Here is an 18,424-nt window from a genome sequence, read left to right as displayed (position 1 = left end):
AGATTAAATTAAACGGACGGGTATGACTGCCCACTTCTGAGAACAGGTATTTGTGTAAGTGCGTGCCACACTACGCGTACTCCTTCCTCACGCTCTTTCATCTAGTTTTATTCAGCATAAGCGATTGTAAGCCTGTAACAAGCGTGTTCATGTTGCAGAACAAATCAGAGGTTTTCCTTGATTTTTGCTCCCTGAAGTGTGCCCCCAGGGTATCAGCTCTGGGATCATCAGATTAAGAAGTAAATGTGTGTACACTTCTACTTCTAAGGCTTTTTTAGTGTTTACATTAAAACCCACGTTTTAAAGTAGTTTTAGAACTAAGATGTCAATAGATCTCTAAACTGAGACTCGGGGAAGCAAGATTTCAGCCCATTCAGGCAGCCTTAAATGAAGAGGAAAAGTTTACCTACTTTAAATGTACCTTCACATTTCAATAGGTTAAAAAAGCTTCACTCCAAAATGAAATTTTGCAGGTCATTTACTGATTATGATTAAATCACCTTCATTTATTACCACATGGAAAATAAGCCACTGTACTCAACATGGGAGGTAATCTTAACGGCTTAGCAATTTATTCAAATACTCAGAAGTTAAAATCATTTCTGGGCTGTTCATTCATTAATAAGGGCAGATGGATGGCAGTTTGAGATATTATTTAAATATCTTTGAAATATAATTCCTAGTTTATACAGGTCAAAGAGGTTTCCCTGTTTACATATTCAAACCTGTACAATATGAAGAAAGATATATTTCAAGATGGAATTCTGTGAGGAGATTCAACTTCTGGGGTAAAATGAGTGCCACACAAATACACAGAATTCTTCCTGCCCTGTTTTCTTCATAATGCGTACGCAGGTTCTATTAACGGCGAACAAGTACAGCCGAGGCGGCAGAAGGTAGCTGTTCTACAAAGCCAAGTAAACATCAGTAATATGACATTGCCTTTTTCAAGGAGCACCTTTTATAATTGTTTCCAAGAGTTTTGTAAAATCCCTGTTCTCCAGTCCCAACTGGGAAATCAAGTCTTTCCCACCCCTTTCATGGGGATTCTGCAACAGGTGCTTGAGTGAGGGGATTTGGGCGCTGCAAAGTATTTTTACTAGGTATTTTGCCCTTGTCAGATGGTGCCAATTTGTGTAACAGTGTCTTGCTAACAAAAAGGAAGCATGCTATCATAATTTCAGAGCATCTTCTCTATTGGATGGGGGCAGGGAGGCAATGTTTAAGTACACCAGCTATGTCTCTTTAATTAGGTCATTAATCACCATCCTTCAGAGCTCTTGAGATTCTTTTTTTCAAACCCCATATGCTTAAGCTTTAGAAAAAAGTTCTTCTCAGCTCTGAAACCAGTAAAATACTTTTACCATTCCTATCAGAATAATAATCTGCGTATTCACCTATCACTTAAATTCTTCATGCATATATTTTCACCACTGCACTAGCTGTTCCCCTCTAATCTCTGCTCGCTGGAGTCCAAGAACAAGTCACAGAGCTCCTTCCCCATAGCCCAAGGGGGGAGTTCTGTTCTCATCTGTAATGACATAAATCCCAAGCAACTTATTTACATCAGTGAAGTCACCCAGAGGTCACAGAGAACTCTTTGGTTCCTTCGCTTCATCCTTTTGCTTTATCCATTACTTACATCTTTTAGAAAACAACAGGTGCTGTAAACTAAAGTGTATGCAGCAGAACTTGGTTTCCAAAATGATTTGCAGTTTGAAATGTGGCTTTAGAAAAATTCTGCACAAAATCTGTGCTGCAGAAAACTTAATATTGGCTCATGGAAAGTAAAATGCCTTCTAACCAGATTATGAGACTGAAAGGGAGCATTCCATTTTCTAAATTTAAGCTATATAACACAGATCACTGAATTTTATCCAGTTTCTTCTGTATTCAGTGCAATCATTCACATATGACTAAGACATATTTTCCAGAAACAGCTAGTCTTGCAACATTCATAATTATCCCTTTTTACAATACTGTTGCTGCTGTATATTACTCTAAATTAATGAGAACAGAGAACTGGAAACTAAATTCAGCTGCAAATCCCACAAAACTTTATATAGTTCAGAACTCCGGGTACTGAAGCTGATTTTTGCCCTGTAACAAGAATCGCGTGCACAAACACCACACTACATGCCAGCAAAGAAACCCACCTTTGAAAACCTGAAGTATATCTTCCAGATGGCTAAAAAAGCTGGCAAATAACTAAAAATGCCATTAAAACGCACAGACTATTTTTACATGCCCCTTGTAGTACATCATGAGTCAGAATGGAGATACCTAGAAATAGCCTTAACTTTCTATTCTCCAGGTGCACGGAACTGAGGTGCGTGTGGCAGAGGGATGGCACACACGCAGGTGTGTAGCACACTTACATCCCACGCTGGCACCAGGGAAAGAAGGTGATGACAGCAGTCTGCCCAAATGTGCCTTCTACCAGTGATTCTGAGGTGGAAGGCAGTCTGCCAAAAATTAATAATTTATATTAAGCTTTTTGTAGTTTTTTAATAATTTGTAATCATGCGGGAGATGAGTGGGTATTTACTCCATTTCAGTACTTTCAGTTTAATTTAATAACAGCCTAATCCTAGAAAGTGCTGAGCATCCACAACTTCTAATGACATCAGTGTGAATGGTACAGGTCTGCATCTCTCAGAAGTGGGCCCTCAAATCCATAATTTTCAGCTTACTTCACTTTCTGTCATGTGTTATCTACTTTTCCTGAGACAGGCTGTAAGTGGCTCCACGATGGACTAGGATGGACTATACTGAGTTGCTTCTGAAACCACAGGAGAGTGTGGAGATGTGGTACTCAAGAGAGTCAATAATTCTAAGCTGATGGAAAAATTGAAAGGGAAAGGGTAGATGAGAGAAGCAGGGGGAAGAAGGAGAACAGCAGCAGCTAGGGTGGGTCCAGACAGAAGAACTGTAAAGACATGAATCAAATAAGGAAATATATAGAGGCACATTCTTAAACCATATAAAATGTTATGGTTGCACTGATAGAGGTAGAAAATCTTCACCCACTGAATCTGCTTTCCACAGAGTTTAAGCTCTGAAAAGACAGGAGAGCAGAGAGAAAAAGAGATAAGGAGCAAAAATAAAAATAAAAATAAAAAGACAGAGAGAACTGTATACGAACTGTTAGAAATAACTGTATTGCTCTTTGGGCTTGGTATAGTGCCCACAAAGTAGTCTTAAGTTGTTTCAGTTCTCGTTTGTGGGACTGACTGTTTCTGGAGTTTCAGAGCAGTTGTGAGTAAAAGCTACACAAAAGAGAGGTGAGAGTAAAAGCTACCCAAAGGACCGAGGTGAGAGCTGCCCCAGAACCAGCAGGCAGCTGGAGCGGAACACGTAGGTGAGAAGCGCTGCTGCCTCCGAAGGAGAATTACTGTTGCCATTATTTTGTTATTTTACTTAACGTAACTGCTGGCAACGGACATTTCATCTTACTTTGCTTAATTCTGGACAGCCAGTCATACTGAGTTATTGTTTTTACTTTTATACATTATTATAGAATTAGTTTTATAGCTGTTATTTCTCAATTACTGTATTCCCTTCAGGCAGTTGCAGCCTTTGATGTTTAGTTTCTTTCCAGATGAAGCCACCATTGCCATCTCTAAGTCTTGAGACCATTTTTATACATCAGCCATCATCACCACTATCCCACGTGGCGGGCTCTCTCTTTCCCAGCTTGCTTGGCATAGCTGCTAAAAGTCACAGTGGGCCTCACATGATTTTTGTCTTTGTATCCTTGGGTCTTAAGAGGAGATAACCTTACCACCTCCATCTTGTGCCGCTCATTATGAATATTTTGGTCTAACTTGTTTAGGTTTTCCTCGAAATGACTATGCTGTTTTCCTTTCATTAGCTGCCAAGTATTTACTGCATAAACTCACGAGAGTAAGTGAGAAACTTATCTGTGGAAATGGTTACGTTTTAATGAGCCTCTGCTTTCTCCAGGCACAAGGACATTAAAAGGCATTTAAATGGTACAATTCTTATTGAGGACCTATCATTTGGTTATGAGCAATGCCCTTCATTTTATGCAAGCAGGAACATGAGAAAACGCCCAGAAACTTCTCAGTGAAAATTTTCGGTAAGGGTTGCCTTATAAATGAAAACCACAGTCAGCTGTCATGAGGACACGTGGAAGAAAACTCCTTACCTGTTCTCTGGAAACAAATGATGGGAGCCTGCATTTTCTAATGGAAAGACAAATTATACAGATGAAGACAGATGTGGACTACAGATCTAAAACATGGGGAACAGTAGTAAAGCAGTTCCATTAGGACAAAATATAAAGCTTTCTGCTTGACTTCAAACCAGTACATGGAAACATGAGACTGAAGTAAAGTATTACCACCATCGTCACTGAAACTTCACATGAAACAACCTTAAGGAAAGGTCTGCCCTAGAGCAGAGTAATCATCAAAATAAACACAAGTTTTAAAACAGCACTTGCAACTACACAGCATGCACCCGAAGATGCTAATGGCAACAAAGAACACTGTTAAGGCATCCTTCTTTTAACACATATGAAATACCTGCACATTTCTTATATACCACTACCACCGACTGACCTAACGTTCTATCAATAAACCTGATAAACTCCAACATATATGCTAACAACATTTCAGATTTTTTTCTACCTGCACTACAAGTTAAAACCTTAGTTTCACACAAAAAGACAATTAATGTCTCCAAGATAATCAAACTCAGGTCAGTATTTTGTCTAGGCAAAAATAAGCCTGAAATTCACATTTTGTGCTAAGGGGTGATGGTAAAAACTTTGACGAGTGTCTTTGTAATACCTAGAACAGAATTTCCCACATGGACTGAGATAAATACCATCTCCTTAATTACCTATTTGAAATATGAAAGGCTAACATCTAGGCACTGTGTGCATTTACTCCAAAGACTTGAATAGGATTTTTAGATATTATTGGGACTTGTCTGGTGGATGTCTACTTATAGTGCATCTAGAAAAAAAAAAATGCTTGATTGGGAGGATTTGAATGACGAGAGGGCTACTGGCTAAATTGAGGGAGAGTCTTTCCTATCTCTCTCTTCTATATGTTCCAGAAGCTGTAACTCCTTCTAGTACGTGAAGGGATTGCACATCCCTCCTATCCTTCCCCAGCACACTGATACATGGGAACTCCAGCTCTCAACACTACAATCCAACAGGGAAGACCATAAAATATTACGTAGGCACAAACTGAAGGAGTAATTGGGCATCTCGGCATTCTTGGGACTCCTTGTAGAAGCTGGTGGGCGTTATCGAAGAGCAAAAGGGAACATGGCTTAAGAAGGGAAACACGCTTTTACCACAGTGAAATAAAAATGCTTTACAAATAGTTATTGGCAAAAATTGAATAAAAATAACAGCTTTCTAACTATTCCTATTGTAGCATGAACTATCACCCCACCAGAATATAAATATTTTTGTGGTACCCATATTATCTGTAATTATTTGTCCTGGTGAATTATTAATATGCATTTACCAAAGGATTTCTGAAAAAAAAGCTTTCTTAAGAAGGAGGAGGGAATAAAACTAAGTTAATAAATCATTTTGCCTCAGATCTCTGAAAGATGTGTTAGTGATGATGTTTTACACTTTCAGTAATTTTATAGCTACTGGCTTAACTTATCTATACTCTGCCACCAAGTTACAACTAGCATTTGAAAGAATTCTACCTGTCTATTTAAAGGGTGGATGTTTGTCCCTTTTTCTTTTTCTTTCAAAGCAGAGCCTTCCTTCTAGAGACATGTATTGAACAGTTCTTGGCTGACCTATGGATTAATCAGAATTTAAATACTGTATTATTTCAACAGGCACTTCTAATATCTGTGTTTCCTGCCATGAAATGTAATTAGGGAAAATTAATTTACCAGGGGACCTCTGAAGCTTTACCTTCCTCCCCACTGCTATTTGCACTGGGCGACATTCAAATGTAATTGCCTTCTATTGCAAGTATATCAGGGCTATCTCCTCTAGACTGCCTCAGAGCAGAAAACCCTGTATTTGGAAAGTTCACAAATGTGACATTTTTCCAGTAAAACTGTACTGTAGCAGTCAGCTTCAATAGGTTTATCATTGTTAATGAAAACAATTGGAAATACACTGAACATCTTGCTTCATGACTTAAATCAGTCTCTAACTATATTAGAGATGCAAGCCAGTGCTCGAGGACAGATTATCTCCCTGTGAGTCTCTGATGGACCTTTACTGTTTGTAAATGCAGCTGGTACTCACTGTTGTCACGTAGGATAATAAACGAGGTACACCTCAGTTCACATCCTTTGTATTGGTTTTCATGTTATGTTCTTAACCTATACCATCCTCTCTTTTTCAACATTGATTTTGATTTGGAGGCCACATAATAATATTCAGCTGCAGTGCAATATTTTTATATTCAACTTCAAAAATCTTTTTGCAGCCTGCGTTCAAAAGCTTTGTGGGCTGAAGGCAAGCCTTTGGAAATTCCTGTTATGCAGGTTATCTGGAGACAGAAATGAAGAAACACATTGAATCATCTGTGTGGTAAACGCAGCCCACCTTTTGCAATTGGGTTTCGAGGATTTTCACGGTGAAACAAAGGCCAGGGCAGACTACAGGGATGAGTTACAGAAGTACGTTCTATTTAACTCAACAGTGTCAGGCATATAACGTGCCCTTTATATCTATAGTTTATTTTAACACATATCAAGAAGACAGAAAATTAGTGATCAATGTAGAAGGGAGCATGAGGTTTCATTATAAATTAATGCAGGAAGACTCGGATTTCAATGATGAAATGAACATGAATCTTAAATATTGTCTGTCTTCATGAAACAGATGAAAATTATTACAGTATATAACTTTTTGGTGACATTTTACTGCAAAGGGCATATTGTTACAAAATTTAGCAATGATGTAGCTAACAGAAATACTACAGGGATAGATAAGATTATTTATGTAACATGATAAAACATGAAACACGGATGCATTTGAGTCATCGGGTTGCAGAGTGGGAAAAATACTTTGCTCTGCTCTTAAGTGAACCCTCCTGTTAAATCAAGGAGCAACACAGATGGGACTTGTTGGGAGCCAAGATTGCACAACAGTAGTCAGTAGTTAAATGCAGCCCACCCAGTTGTGTTCTGGGGTCCAGAAAGCCAGTGGAAATAAAGAAGGAAAAGAAGGAGAAAGTACAAGAAAGGTTCAGAGAACTTCACTTGGGTATTCACTTTAGTGATGGGGTTTTTTGCAAATACAAACCATCCCTGCAGCAACATGAGAATGCACGGAGAACTGGATGAAGAAGTCACCTACTGAAAATGAAACTGAGTAAAAGAAAACGTCTGTAAGCAGTGACATTGCAACAAAGAACCGGTGGAAGATTGCTGCAAAGTAATTCTACTCCCCAAGCTGGAGCTAGAGAAAACTCATAACCTCAGAAGTGGCCCTGGCTTAGTATTTCTGGAGACCTGGCATTAAATTCAGATTCTGGGATATTTCTAAGATGGAAAGAATACATACATTGATTGACTTGCATATATACATGATTGACTCCTAAGAAATAATCACTAGAATACAGAAAGCTCAGAGTTAACAGAAACAAATGTTTGGCAGAATAATAGAATTTTATCAGCTCGATGAATCTTGGATATACAATCATTTTTTTAAAAATAAATCCCACACATCAAAACCAGACTGACTTATATCCATAAAATTTGGGCAAAATCTGCTGGACACATTTCTCTAATGCAAACGTGATGGAGAAAATAGATTTTCACACAAAACTAAGGTCAAAGTTAGGTTTATCTTGGAACTAAAATTTTAGTCTTACCTAAGAAAATATTTTCCCATCTGTAAGTTTTCAACACTATTCTCGCTAGAATTGTATAACTAAATTCAGATATAAATTACTTGCTATCCTTAATTAATAGAACCTATATTAGATCTCTGCCTTTTGTTTTTGTTTCTCTTCCCTTGTCTTTCCTTCCTACCTTGCCAGGATAAACCATTCTGTTACGTTTGCAAGCTTCAACTCTACTCATACCACTGTGATTTCCCTTAAGCAAACAAAAAGACAGTAAAGGAAAGAAAAACAGTGAGAACCACCTGCAAACTATTATAAATTCTAAACCCACCCACACAGTCTGTAAGTTATAAGTAAGTAAATGAAAATAAGAAGATTCAAAGTCAGAAGTAAAGTGGGTTTTGGTTTTTTTCTCTAGAAATACTGTGCAAACAGATGATACTAAAATATTTACGAAAATATTTTTACACTTTTTGGTTGTGTGCAAACAACAATTTCAATTTCCTTCTTTGACTGGGAATGGTTTAACACCATCCCTGTTATCTGCCTGAGATGTTCAGCTTTACTGGATGAAGATCACCTGATCTCAGTAGTGTGCCAACCTTATTCCCTAGCAAAGAGCCATGGAATTTATGATTTTCCTCAATGGTCAATATTCATCTGATTATCACACTGATATTGTTGTTGTTTATCAGACCAAAGAGGTTATCACTTCCTGAATTCAACTGAGAGAAACTGGTCAAACAAAGCAAGCTATTGCATTTTTCTTACGCTTGAGAAATCTTTGTTGTCTCTCTCACATAAGTAATGAATTATTATTCATGACAACATCCAAAAACTTTCTTTTGGAGAAAAGAGAAAACCAAAGTCATAAGCTCTATTCTATACAAACATCTCACAAAGATCTTCTGTACTGATGCAGTTCTACTAGCTTCCATCAAAACTAATTTTTTTAGGAGCAGAAACTAATATTGCTCAGCTACAAACTACCTTCTGATGGTTAACTAGAAGGCAAAAATGCCAGAGGTGATATCAGGGCTCTATTGCATCCAGCAGAATTTTGCTGCGGACATGGTAAGCTAGGTTTTCACCCAATAAATATGTAAAACATTAAAAGTGATCTAAATTATTTTTCCCTGGAAATAAACATAAAGAATAATAAATCCAGTTTAGTACATTAAGATTTACTACTTCATTTTTACAACAGATCTATCAGCATTCTGTAAAACTGAGCACCTCACTAAGATGTCAGTGTAAAAAAAGCTATTCAAGTATTAAAATGCTTATCACTTACATAGTAACTGAACGCAACCCAAGTAAATGAATTAACTCCATTGCCACAGACTATACTGGAAGAAGTTCAAGATTAGAAAACACAGGATAATTTTTCTTTCACATATCTGCCTTACTGTTCAGCTGGATAAAATTTAACATAACTGTGCTTTCATTTATTATATGTAATAATAAAGGCACAACAGAAATACTATAAAGGTAAGAGAATGGTGCAGTATCTGCCTTAATGTAAAATAAACAAAGGACACGCTTATGAAATATGAATGCCAAGAATTACAAGGTCTGAGCCTGGCCATAGAGGAAATACAAAAGAATATTGAAATATCCATTTTAAAAAATCCAAAGAAGTGTTATGAGCAAAGGAGCCACCCATGAAGTTTTTTGGTCTGAACTTTCAGCAGGTTAATACAGCTATATTTATTTTACTTTGCATGTAAAATTGCCAACCTCGGAGCACGCCAGATTGGGACCATGCAATGTAACTTAGAGCAATAAGTAAGCTACAATCACAAGGCTTAATATGTATGACAACCAATACTGTGGAGTGTTTACTTCTAATTACTTAATTTTACTTTATTACTTTCTTCCCAGTGTGCCTTTGTTTTCCATCAAAGGATTTATTTATTTCTTTAATCTTTTATTTATTTACTGGGGAGTGGTATCTGTGAAGTCAGCCCTCATTGGACAGGATAATTGTGGATGGGAAGCTTCTGTGAAGTTACAGGTTTATATCAAAACATCAAAGTTCATCACATGAGTTCACCACCTGCCTCTCGCACCTTAATTTAACTCCTGACTCAGATATAAATCACCACAAGTTTCTGAAACTTTTCAAATTCTTGTCTGTAAAACTCATTTCAAATCCAAACTGTAAGCAAAGCAACAGCTCAACTGGTGGAAGAACAGTGATTTTGCGCTTTGTTTTGTTGCACAAGGACACCGCTCTTTGGGACCTCAGCTTTCTCAAAGTATATTAGCTCTTAGAAACTCACTACACACAGACAGAGCAGCAAAGTTTATGAGGTCAAAAAATGTTCACCTACCACAAACCACAAAGACAGGCTCTTGGTGTTAGTAGCAGAAAGAGACTTTTAATCTAGACCACAAGTTTGACCACCACAGAACTAGCTCTGGCAGGGAGGGATGTGCCGGCTGTCTGCAAGTCAAAAGGTGCTGCTCAAGTAAACACAACAAATACTCCAAGAAAACTCAGTGTCTCCACTAAACTACTAGAGAAGAGGAGCCAAGGAAATTCAGGCAGATTAATAAAAACCAGCTGATCAGAGTTACTGGAGGTTGCAGTGCTTTTGTTTTAAGAGTTCTTAATCTTTGCTGACCTAGAGTACTAATGGTCTACTACAAACTGATTAGGGGAAATACAAACACTTTAACCTTACAGGGATGAAGCAATAAAGACAGCAGACACTGCTCTTAAAGCAGCAAAGAAAATGGTGTTTAAAAAAAAACCCAAAATTTCTACTCATCTCTGGACAGTCCCTGCCCAGCGAGTTGAGAGCAGATCGCGGGCAGTTTTTGGCACCCATCTAAACCCAGTGAAAACGTTGCGGACTTACTTAATGATTTTAGTTCTTTAAGTTAATAAGTATTCTATCAAGTCCTGATAACACCTCACACGCAATTTCCATTGTGTACATGTCTTTATGATGTGGTTATACACAGTTTTTGTACACACAATTAATAATGAAGCTTGTGACTCAAATGTTCTGTAGCAGCACACTTTCATAATAGCACATGTAAAAGAACATTTTCATTTATTCTGTGAACCAGTTATATTATCTACCTGTAACCAGTCATTTACAGACTATATTAATGCAACAGTGCTTACTTAAAATAAATATGTGCACAGCATATATGCATGTGTTATACACATGTATGTATGTGTATAGACAGTATATATGCACCGACACAGACACAGTTACATATATGTATGAAAATCAATTTTATAGGAAAGCCAATAAAAAATAAGGGTTCCTACAACTTTGTTATAAGTCTTTTTTTAGCCTCTGTGACTTCTTGAGTGTAGGGAAGCTTTATTCTGTGGTTGTAGGATTTCCTACCACTGTACTTTCCTCTCTCTGTATCACCTCCCCTCACTGCAAAGATTTTCTACTAGGCTGGCATCTGTGTTTACATGTACAAATTTTGTATGTACACATCCATCTGTGTCTCGTTGCTACGAAAAACAGTACTTGAAAGAAATTCCTTGAAAGTTTGAAGAGTTCCATTTTCACTTTTTTTCTTTGTTTGGAGCCTGTGGTTCTTTGGATAGTTTACTCACTTTATTTTCGTGTGTTTCATGAAATACTTGTCCAGGCTATTAACTCCAGAACCATTCTGGTCAGGAAAAATCCTGTTTATCTCGTGATTTTTTATTTGTGAAATATTGTCCACTACTTCTAATGTAAGAGATACTGCAAGAGATGTCGCCAGAACCTGAGCTCTCTTGCAGAGAGCAATATGACCAGCGTGTTTGACTCGGTACTTCTACAAGAGATGTGCCACCTCCCTGACCTGTGCTGCTGCTGGGAACCTGGCCGCACTGTGCAGTTCTGCTTATCCCTCCCTGGAATAAATCTGCAATGGTGATTATTCCATGCTTGAGCCACCTGTCCTAATGAATAACGCTTCCTGTGTAGCTGTTTCCAGATATTGGAGTTAGTTACTCAAGCTTGAAAGACAAGTAGAGGAATTAATAAGTGGTGCACATGCTCCTTAAGTGGCACAGGGGCAAAATATGGAGAGAGGAATTCATTGCCATGGCTTTCCTACAGTATTGAAAAAGGATTTGTGAGTATCAGAAGACCTGCATCAGCGTGAACCTGACCAGACAGACAGGTGAGCAGTACCATGACTGCATTCTGCCTTAAATTTGGGTAATTGAATGCTGATTATAATTTTACTTTGAATTTCTGAAAAAGAGAGAGACAGAGACTTAAAAACTGATCGGTGCAGGATCACATGTGTTATTTAGTAGCTAAAGGAAATGGAACCAACAGCCCCCCCAACCTGATCCAATACACCACTAGCACCGCATTTTCTCCGATTATTGTGATTTTTAAAACCAGAATTTTTTCAGTAGGTGGGTTTGCATATTACTTAGCTTTTTGAGTTAGTACTATTTATAAAGGAACACTGGTGAATATACACTAAATGCCTTTGCCAGTCATTTCCATCAACAGATCCTTCCAAGTCAAGCAAACTGATGGTTTGTGAGCTTTTGCTACTTTTTTGCCAAGCAGTGCTGGACTGACTTGTTAACTTCTGTAACACAAATACACACATAATAACAAACAATGTCAAAGAAAGACGCATTTCAACAGCCCCTGGAAACTTCAAAATATGCTTTTCCTGTGTTTGAAGTTGAAACAAGTAAGCAATACTGTTGTCTTCTTAACTTGTTGATTTTGGTTTTCCTCCAGACCTGTAAAGACGAATTCAGTGACACGCAGAAAACCAGAATGCATTTGTTCAGCACCTTAGCCAGCAAACTCCATGTTATATGCAAAGATTAATTCTTTCATTAATGCTATCGTATATTGAAGATGCTTCCCTATTGTACTTATTTGCTGTGTCACAAAAAGTTATCTGCATGGAGATTTAATAACACCGTGAAATGAAATTCAAATAGACGTTAAGCATACATATAAAGTACTCTTATATCCAGTATGTGTATGTTTAGATTTTTTAATTCAAACTGACTGATTGCTGATGAAATTGAGTTAGCTAGTAGCTTTGTAGGGGTAGTATCAGTCACTCTGCAAATTATTCCATCACAGAGAAAGCCAGAAGTATAGAAAAGACCAGAAAAAAACCATGGAATGTTCCCCACTATTCCAATACATCAAAACCGTTGTTTTAGAGGTGACGGGACAAGAGTTTGCCTGGTGTACACTTCTAAGCAAGACCCAACTGCCATTTCATTTACACAGCGTCTCGGTTAATGCTTCTCCTAACCACCAGAGCTGGCTTGACCACGTTCTCTCTCCAGCCCAAGTACTTTTGGAAACAAAAAGCATCTGCTTTCTAGTTTTGCTAGCTGGCTAGTTTTCTAGTTCTAGTTTGGACACATACAGTAGGATAAAACTGTATGTTTCTTTTTCAAGACTGCTTATAACAATACATCCTCTCTCTAAGTGTTTCCATTCTCAGCATTTATGATAACCAGAGACCAATACCTGTAATCTAATGAGCACTTGTAGCTACTTCTTTTTACAAAAATGTGATGGCATTGATATAATACAAAAACTACTGATCCACTCTAATTTAGGAAACACTGCTGCACCCAGTGAAACCACCTCCCAGATTTGTTCTTCTGCTACTTACTATGAAAGTTCAAAATAATGTCAAATGCCACTTGATTGCAGCTCTCCCTGAGCAGATCTGTGCCAAATTTAAATTCCCGCAGGTATTGCTACAGAAAAAAATTAAAAAGCTACTCACTGCATACAACTGATTTTCTGTTATAATTTCCTGCAGACCCATTCAAATCAATGAAGCTTCTCCAATTTACATGGCTGAGAATTAAGCACACCCCTTTCATAAACCAACCACCTCCTGTCAGAGCAGGGCAAGCTAACAGCCACTGCTTTTGAATCTTATACAGCTGGCTTCTGTACGGCTGCAAAACTCCAAATATTAACACTGCTATACAATTTCTGTTTATTTCTTTGCTATTATTGTCTTGGGCCTTGGAAAGAGATTTTCTAAAGGCCCTGTTGTGAAGGACATATCACATGAAGAGTAATGATTATGCTGCTGTAGTCTATGAGCAGATTGACTTGCTTTTCTTCTTGCTATTTTATTTTTTTTTTATGTTTTCAATTTGCTGAAAAACAGTTTAAGGGAGAAAAAACAAACGCCTCTCCCACCCCACCCCCCAAAAATCCCAACTGTGGGAATGTTTGCTTTTTTTGGCAGCACTAATATTTATCCCTTACTTAATAGGAATTCTCCCCTGTGTTGAGAATGTTGCTTTTACAGCTCAAAGATCTAAACATGAAGTATTTTATCCGTATTCTGTTTCTCTCCCTTCTCTATGCAACTTTGGAGCAGTTAGGAAAAGCAAATATTAAAACAAAAATTACTGTCTTTGAGTGTCTGTGAAAATTTATGTACTAAAAAGCAGCTGTAAAATTTTTAATGTTTAAATTAATGTTTTATGTTTACAATAAAAACTCTCCAGCCATGAAGGGCTTTTAAAAGCTACATGCTAAATAAAAGCAAAACCAAAGCAAACAATACACTCCTGTGAAGCCCAGCTTCAACACACGAAATGGCAAATAAGACTTTTGTGTAGACTTTGTAAGTTTTCATGTCTTTCTCTACAAAAAAACCCCCTAGGAATGTCAAAGCTACAAAAAGAGTTGGTTCAAATAGGAAGGCAAAAATCTTGTAATTCCTTAATAATAGGTTTTTCTGCAATTCTGAATGTATTTGTGATGGTCTGGTTTACTCTTTTCTTTGAATTGTGTTATAAATGAAACAGCTTCTCTCCTCCCTCAGTTCTGCCAGCTGTAAGCACTCTGTCCTCCAATAAAGGTTGAAACAAATGAATAGGTTTAAAAGAGACCATTATGCAGCAGCTAGTGCAGACTGAGGAGACAAAATGTTGCCAAATCATACTCCTTTTAAAATCAATAGGAATTCTTGTTATTGGATTCAATGGGAGTATAATTAGGTTCTAAACTCACACACTTTCTCAACAATGTGGGTTTCTTTACCTTTTTCATTCCTGTTCCCTCTCAGATATGGAGAAGTCTTGCTGCTCCCGAGTGCTCTCAGTTTGACCAGCATTTTAGCCACTTCTCCCTTGACATACTTGTGGCGCAGGCTAGAGAAGGCAAACTCTTAGCACAAGTACCCTGAATTACCTATACTGAAATTCAGCTATAAGTTAACACCAGCAAGAGCATAGCCCATTCCCCAGCAGACATTTAAAGCCTCGATATCCCACGTTCCCTGTCCACCCTCACGCTCCTGGGCATCGCTTTCTTAGTGACCCGGTCAGAGAAATCCCACGTACTGAATCATCACCACCATCTTTTCCTTTTGCCGCTCAGTTTTGTTTTGCAGGTCTCACTGCAGGGAGACTGACTAAGCCCAAATATATTTAGGTTGAATCAAATATAAATCTGTCCCACAACTTGAAATGATTTTCAAAACCCCTGTCAAAGTAATTACAAGAAGACGATATAAATAACTTCCCCTTGAAAGGTCTACATAAGGAGGACCCGGCATTTACCACGTCTGCATGTTGGACTCCAAATCAGCCACCGGGGAGCCTTGAGTCCACCCCCATTAATCTCTCAATGACTTGCTTTTATAAACAGTGTATTGAACAACAACAAAAATATGTAAAGCCACACCATCCCCCCAAGAATTAAGAGTTACCTTTTTTTTTACCATACACAGACTTATGATGGTTCAGAAGCCAAATCCTACGCAAATAGTTTTAACTCTTATCCACAGTGCTATCTTCATAAACTAATTTGTCAGTCTTTACTTTGTTCCACAAGAAGGGATGCAAGAGCACTTTTTTAACTGTTTCTTGGTTAGAGGTAGTTAAAAAAATTACTGGGAAGCATTTAAAATGGTGAATATCCTTTTTTCTACTTCTCTAGAAACAGGAAAAAAAACTACCAAAAACAACCAAAACAATATTTTCCTCATTTTCTCTCTTATTTGTTTGCAGTAGAAAATATTTCTCACGTCAACTATATTTTTAAAGTACACGTAACTCCATAAAATTAAAGATGGTCAGAGAGCATAAGCATTAACGTACAAGCTTCAATGTTTATTTGGATAACTGAATTAAAATTTACTACAGGTGATGACAGTGGCTTCACCTTCCTATGCCTTAAGTCAGTTGTTCCACTAAGCACAACCAAAGGTGACCCTACAGAAGGCCAATCCTGCCTGGTTACTACCTTGCAAGAATACTTGGCAGAGTTGTTTGTAGGAAGCATGCACATAGCTTTTAGCTCCAATTCTTGTCAATTCTATAAAACTTAGGAGCTGAATGATTTTGAGGCCAGCTCTCTCCATTCCTACTGATCTCTCTGATAAACTGTTTTATGAGAAATTTAAAGCATTGCGACGTGAAGGTCTTAAGGTTCCTCTCATCAAGGAGAAGGGAAAACTTTAAAAAATACGTGTGTGTGCATATAAAATATATAAATGCACATACAGACAGGTAAACATTTGAACAAGTCTCTGCAGAGAACTTACCAAATTATTACTGTAAAGATCTTGCAAGAGAGTTTCCGAGGACTCTTTCTAGAAAAACTATACAGAATTTTTGCCCAAGTCCATGCCAGTGGAGATGGGTCTGGAGAATATCCAGGTCCTAAATATGGCTTTTCATGAAGAGATCTCATAGCAATTTAGAAAGTGAGGCAGCACTACTGCAGTGAACATATTTAAGAACATGTATTTAGATTATTTCCAAGACGCTCTTCGCATATTTAGCACAATCCTCTCCCTCCTGCCCTATTTTGCCATTTGTATGACTAGATTTTTTCAGACTATCTGTGCTCAGCTCTTCCTTCCTTCGGTCTTTGTGTATCCATAATTAATTTGTCCATAATCATGATTAATCATTTTTTAAACATGCCGAATATATGCACTGCTCTTCTGTAGATGAGGTATCCCTATTGTAGAATATCTGCTGAAAACAGATGAGGACTTTAGACATTTTATTAGTTTTATTTGTTCATATTAGGTCTGTGACAGGCAAGTCAATTACATTAAACATCAGCTAAATTATGATACCTTGGTTTTAAAGCAAACCAAGGGAAAAAAAAATTAGATTTTATTTAGTTTTCCCCAAATTTGGAAGCCCTCGTGCAAGTTTATTCTACAGTTTGTGACTTGTAATGAATACAGTATGACAGAAACAAGATATACTGACTGATAGCAGCAGGGAACAGAAACACAGTGTGCATTCTCAAACAGGCACATTACTGGTGATAAAGGATCAGCAACCCTTTAGATCCAGTGAATGAAGATACAAAGGTAGGGGTAGTATAAAAATATAAGAAGCAGTGACATTTTAAAAGAAACTATCCCTGTATCATCTTGTCCATAGCCATAACTCTAGAAAAGAGCTTCTTTTCTAACACGCCCTCCAGGATTAAAAAGGCATAGATATCATGCTACATATTAAAATCAGTTTTTCTTGGCCTTGGATAGTTTCATATAACGGTCCTCATGTCCTGGACATGATTCAAGTAAGCAACTTCTCCTTTGGGTAATTTAGCCTGCTTATGTGTCTGGTCACTAAGATTTATTACCTCATCGTTTTAGCTAAAATTTACAAAATTGGGTTTGGACAGTGGAGGGGAACATCAAGAGCAGTTGCAGCACCACTACAGTATAATGGAGAAGTGAAATAAATTTGAATAGAGTAATTCTTAACTACTGTTTATCTGTAGATTAAAAACAGATAGACACAATTAAACCCCAGGGACACGAATAAGACTACCCGCACTTTCTGAAACCTCCCTACAGCAATGATTTGAGAGTACAAACAGGATATTTTTACTTACTAAAGAGGCAATTTGAGAAGTATGCTAGTTAAAAAGACTGAAAACAGCTAAAAAATTCTTTATCAAAATCTATACTTAGAATTATCATTAACAACACAATCTTAATTATATATGGAGCTTTTAACGTACAGTGCTTTAAAAAAGAGTTCAATATTGCTATCTCCCACTATCAACAAGGAAAAAGATAGATGTGGAGATGAACTGATTGTTCAATTCACCGGTACATTGGTAGCAAATCTGGGAAAAAAGTACAATTATCTTATTGCTTAGTGTTAGGAAGGAAGCACCGATTAGGCCAACCTACGGACTGTTTGCCTCCCAGTGTCCCCAGTGATGTCCTGTACAGCTCCTAAGAGTTCCCAAGACTAAGGAAGACCTACATGGCATTTCATTTTCCTCCCCCTATGTTTTATTCCCAGGACATGCCAAGGAGGAGCCCTTGGCAATGCTACCGTGGTCACTGGTGTTTCTGACAAGTCATAGCAGAGGGTATTTTGATGCATTTTGGCATGCCTCCTGGAAACACAAAAAAGAGGCCTTAGTTGAAACAGTATATAGGAAGTGTGAAAGAAAATTCCGTAAATCAGTTGAATTTTCTTTCTACAAGCACAGTTTAAATTATCATTTTTACAGAAGCCAACTAGATACAATCCAGACCCCACTGCTGGAGAAAGCTTGCCCTGTACTGCTCTCAAAAGATTCGCTGCAGTTCCTTTCTCTCTCTGCTTCTATCTAAGGTATTTGAGTTGGCCC

The 18,424-nt window shown here is 37.7% G+C and overlaps 1 protein-coding gene across 5 annotated transcripts in view; it reads right to left on the bottom strand.

The window, feature by feature from the left end:
• Positions 1–18,424, bottom strand: part of WWOX (WW domain containing oxidoreductase) — a 541,645-nt gene that overhangs the window by 228,548 nt on the left and 294,673 nt on the right. Inside the window, exon 9 of one of the 5 annotated variants that reach the window (XM_075510867.1) lies at positions 3,002–3,058. The exons of the other annotated variants lie outside the window; for them this stretch is intronic. Within the exon in view, the coding sequence (XP_075366982.1) occupies positions 3,023–3,058 (36 nt within the window). The 3' untranslated portion in view covers positions 3,002–3,022. Of the gene's footprint in view, positions 1–3,001; positions 3,059–18,424 lie in introns of those variants that run through there. 5 annotated transcript variants of the gene reach the window in all.

Source organism: Mycteria americana, chromosome 8, assembly GCF_035582795.1.
Source record: "Mycteria americana isolate JAX WOST 10 ecotype Jacksonville Zoo and Gardens chromosome 8, USCA_MyAme_1.0, whole genome shotgun sequence".
Classification (NCBI taxonomy): Eukaryota; Metazoa; Chordata; class Aves; order Ciconiiformes; family Ciconiidae; genus Mycteria; species Mycteria americana.
The sequence above is the reverse complement of the archived record's forward strand: the minus strand, read 5'-3'. Positions and strand labels throughout refer to the sequence as shown.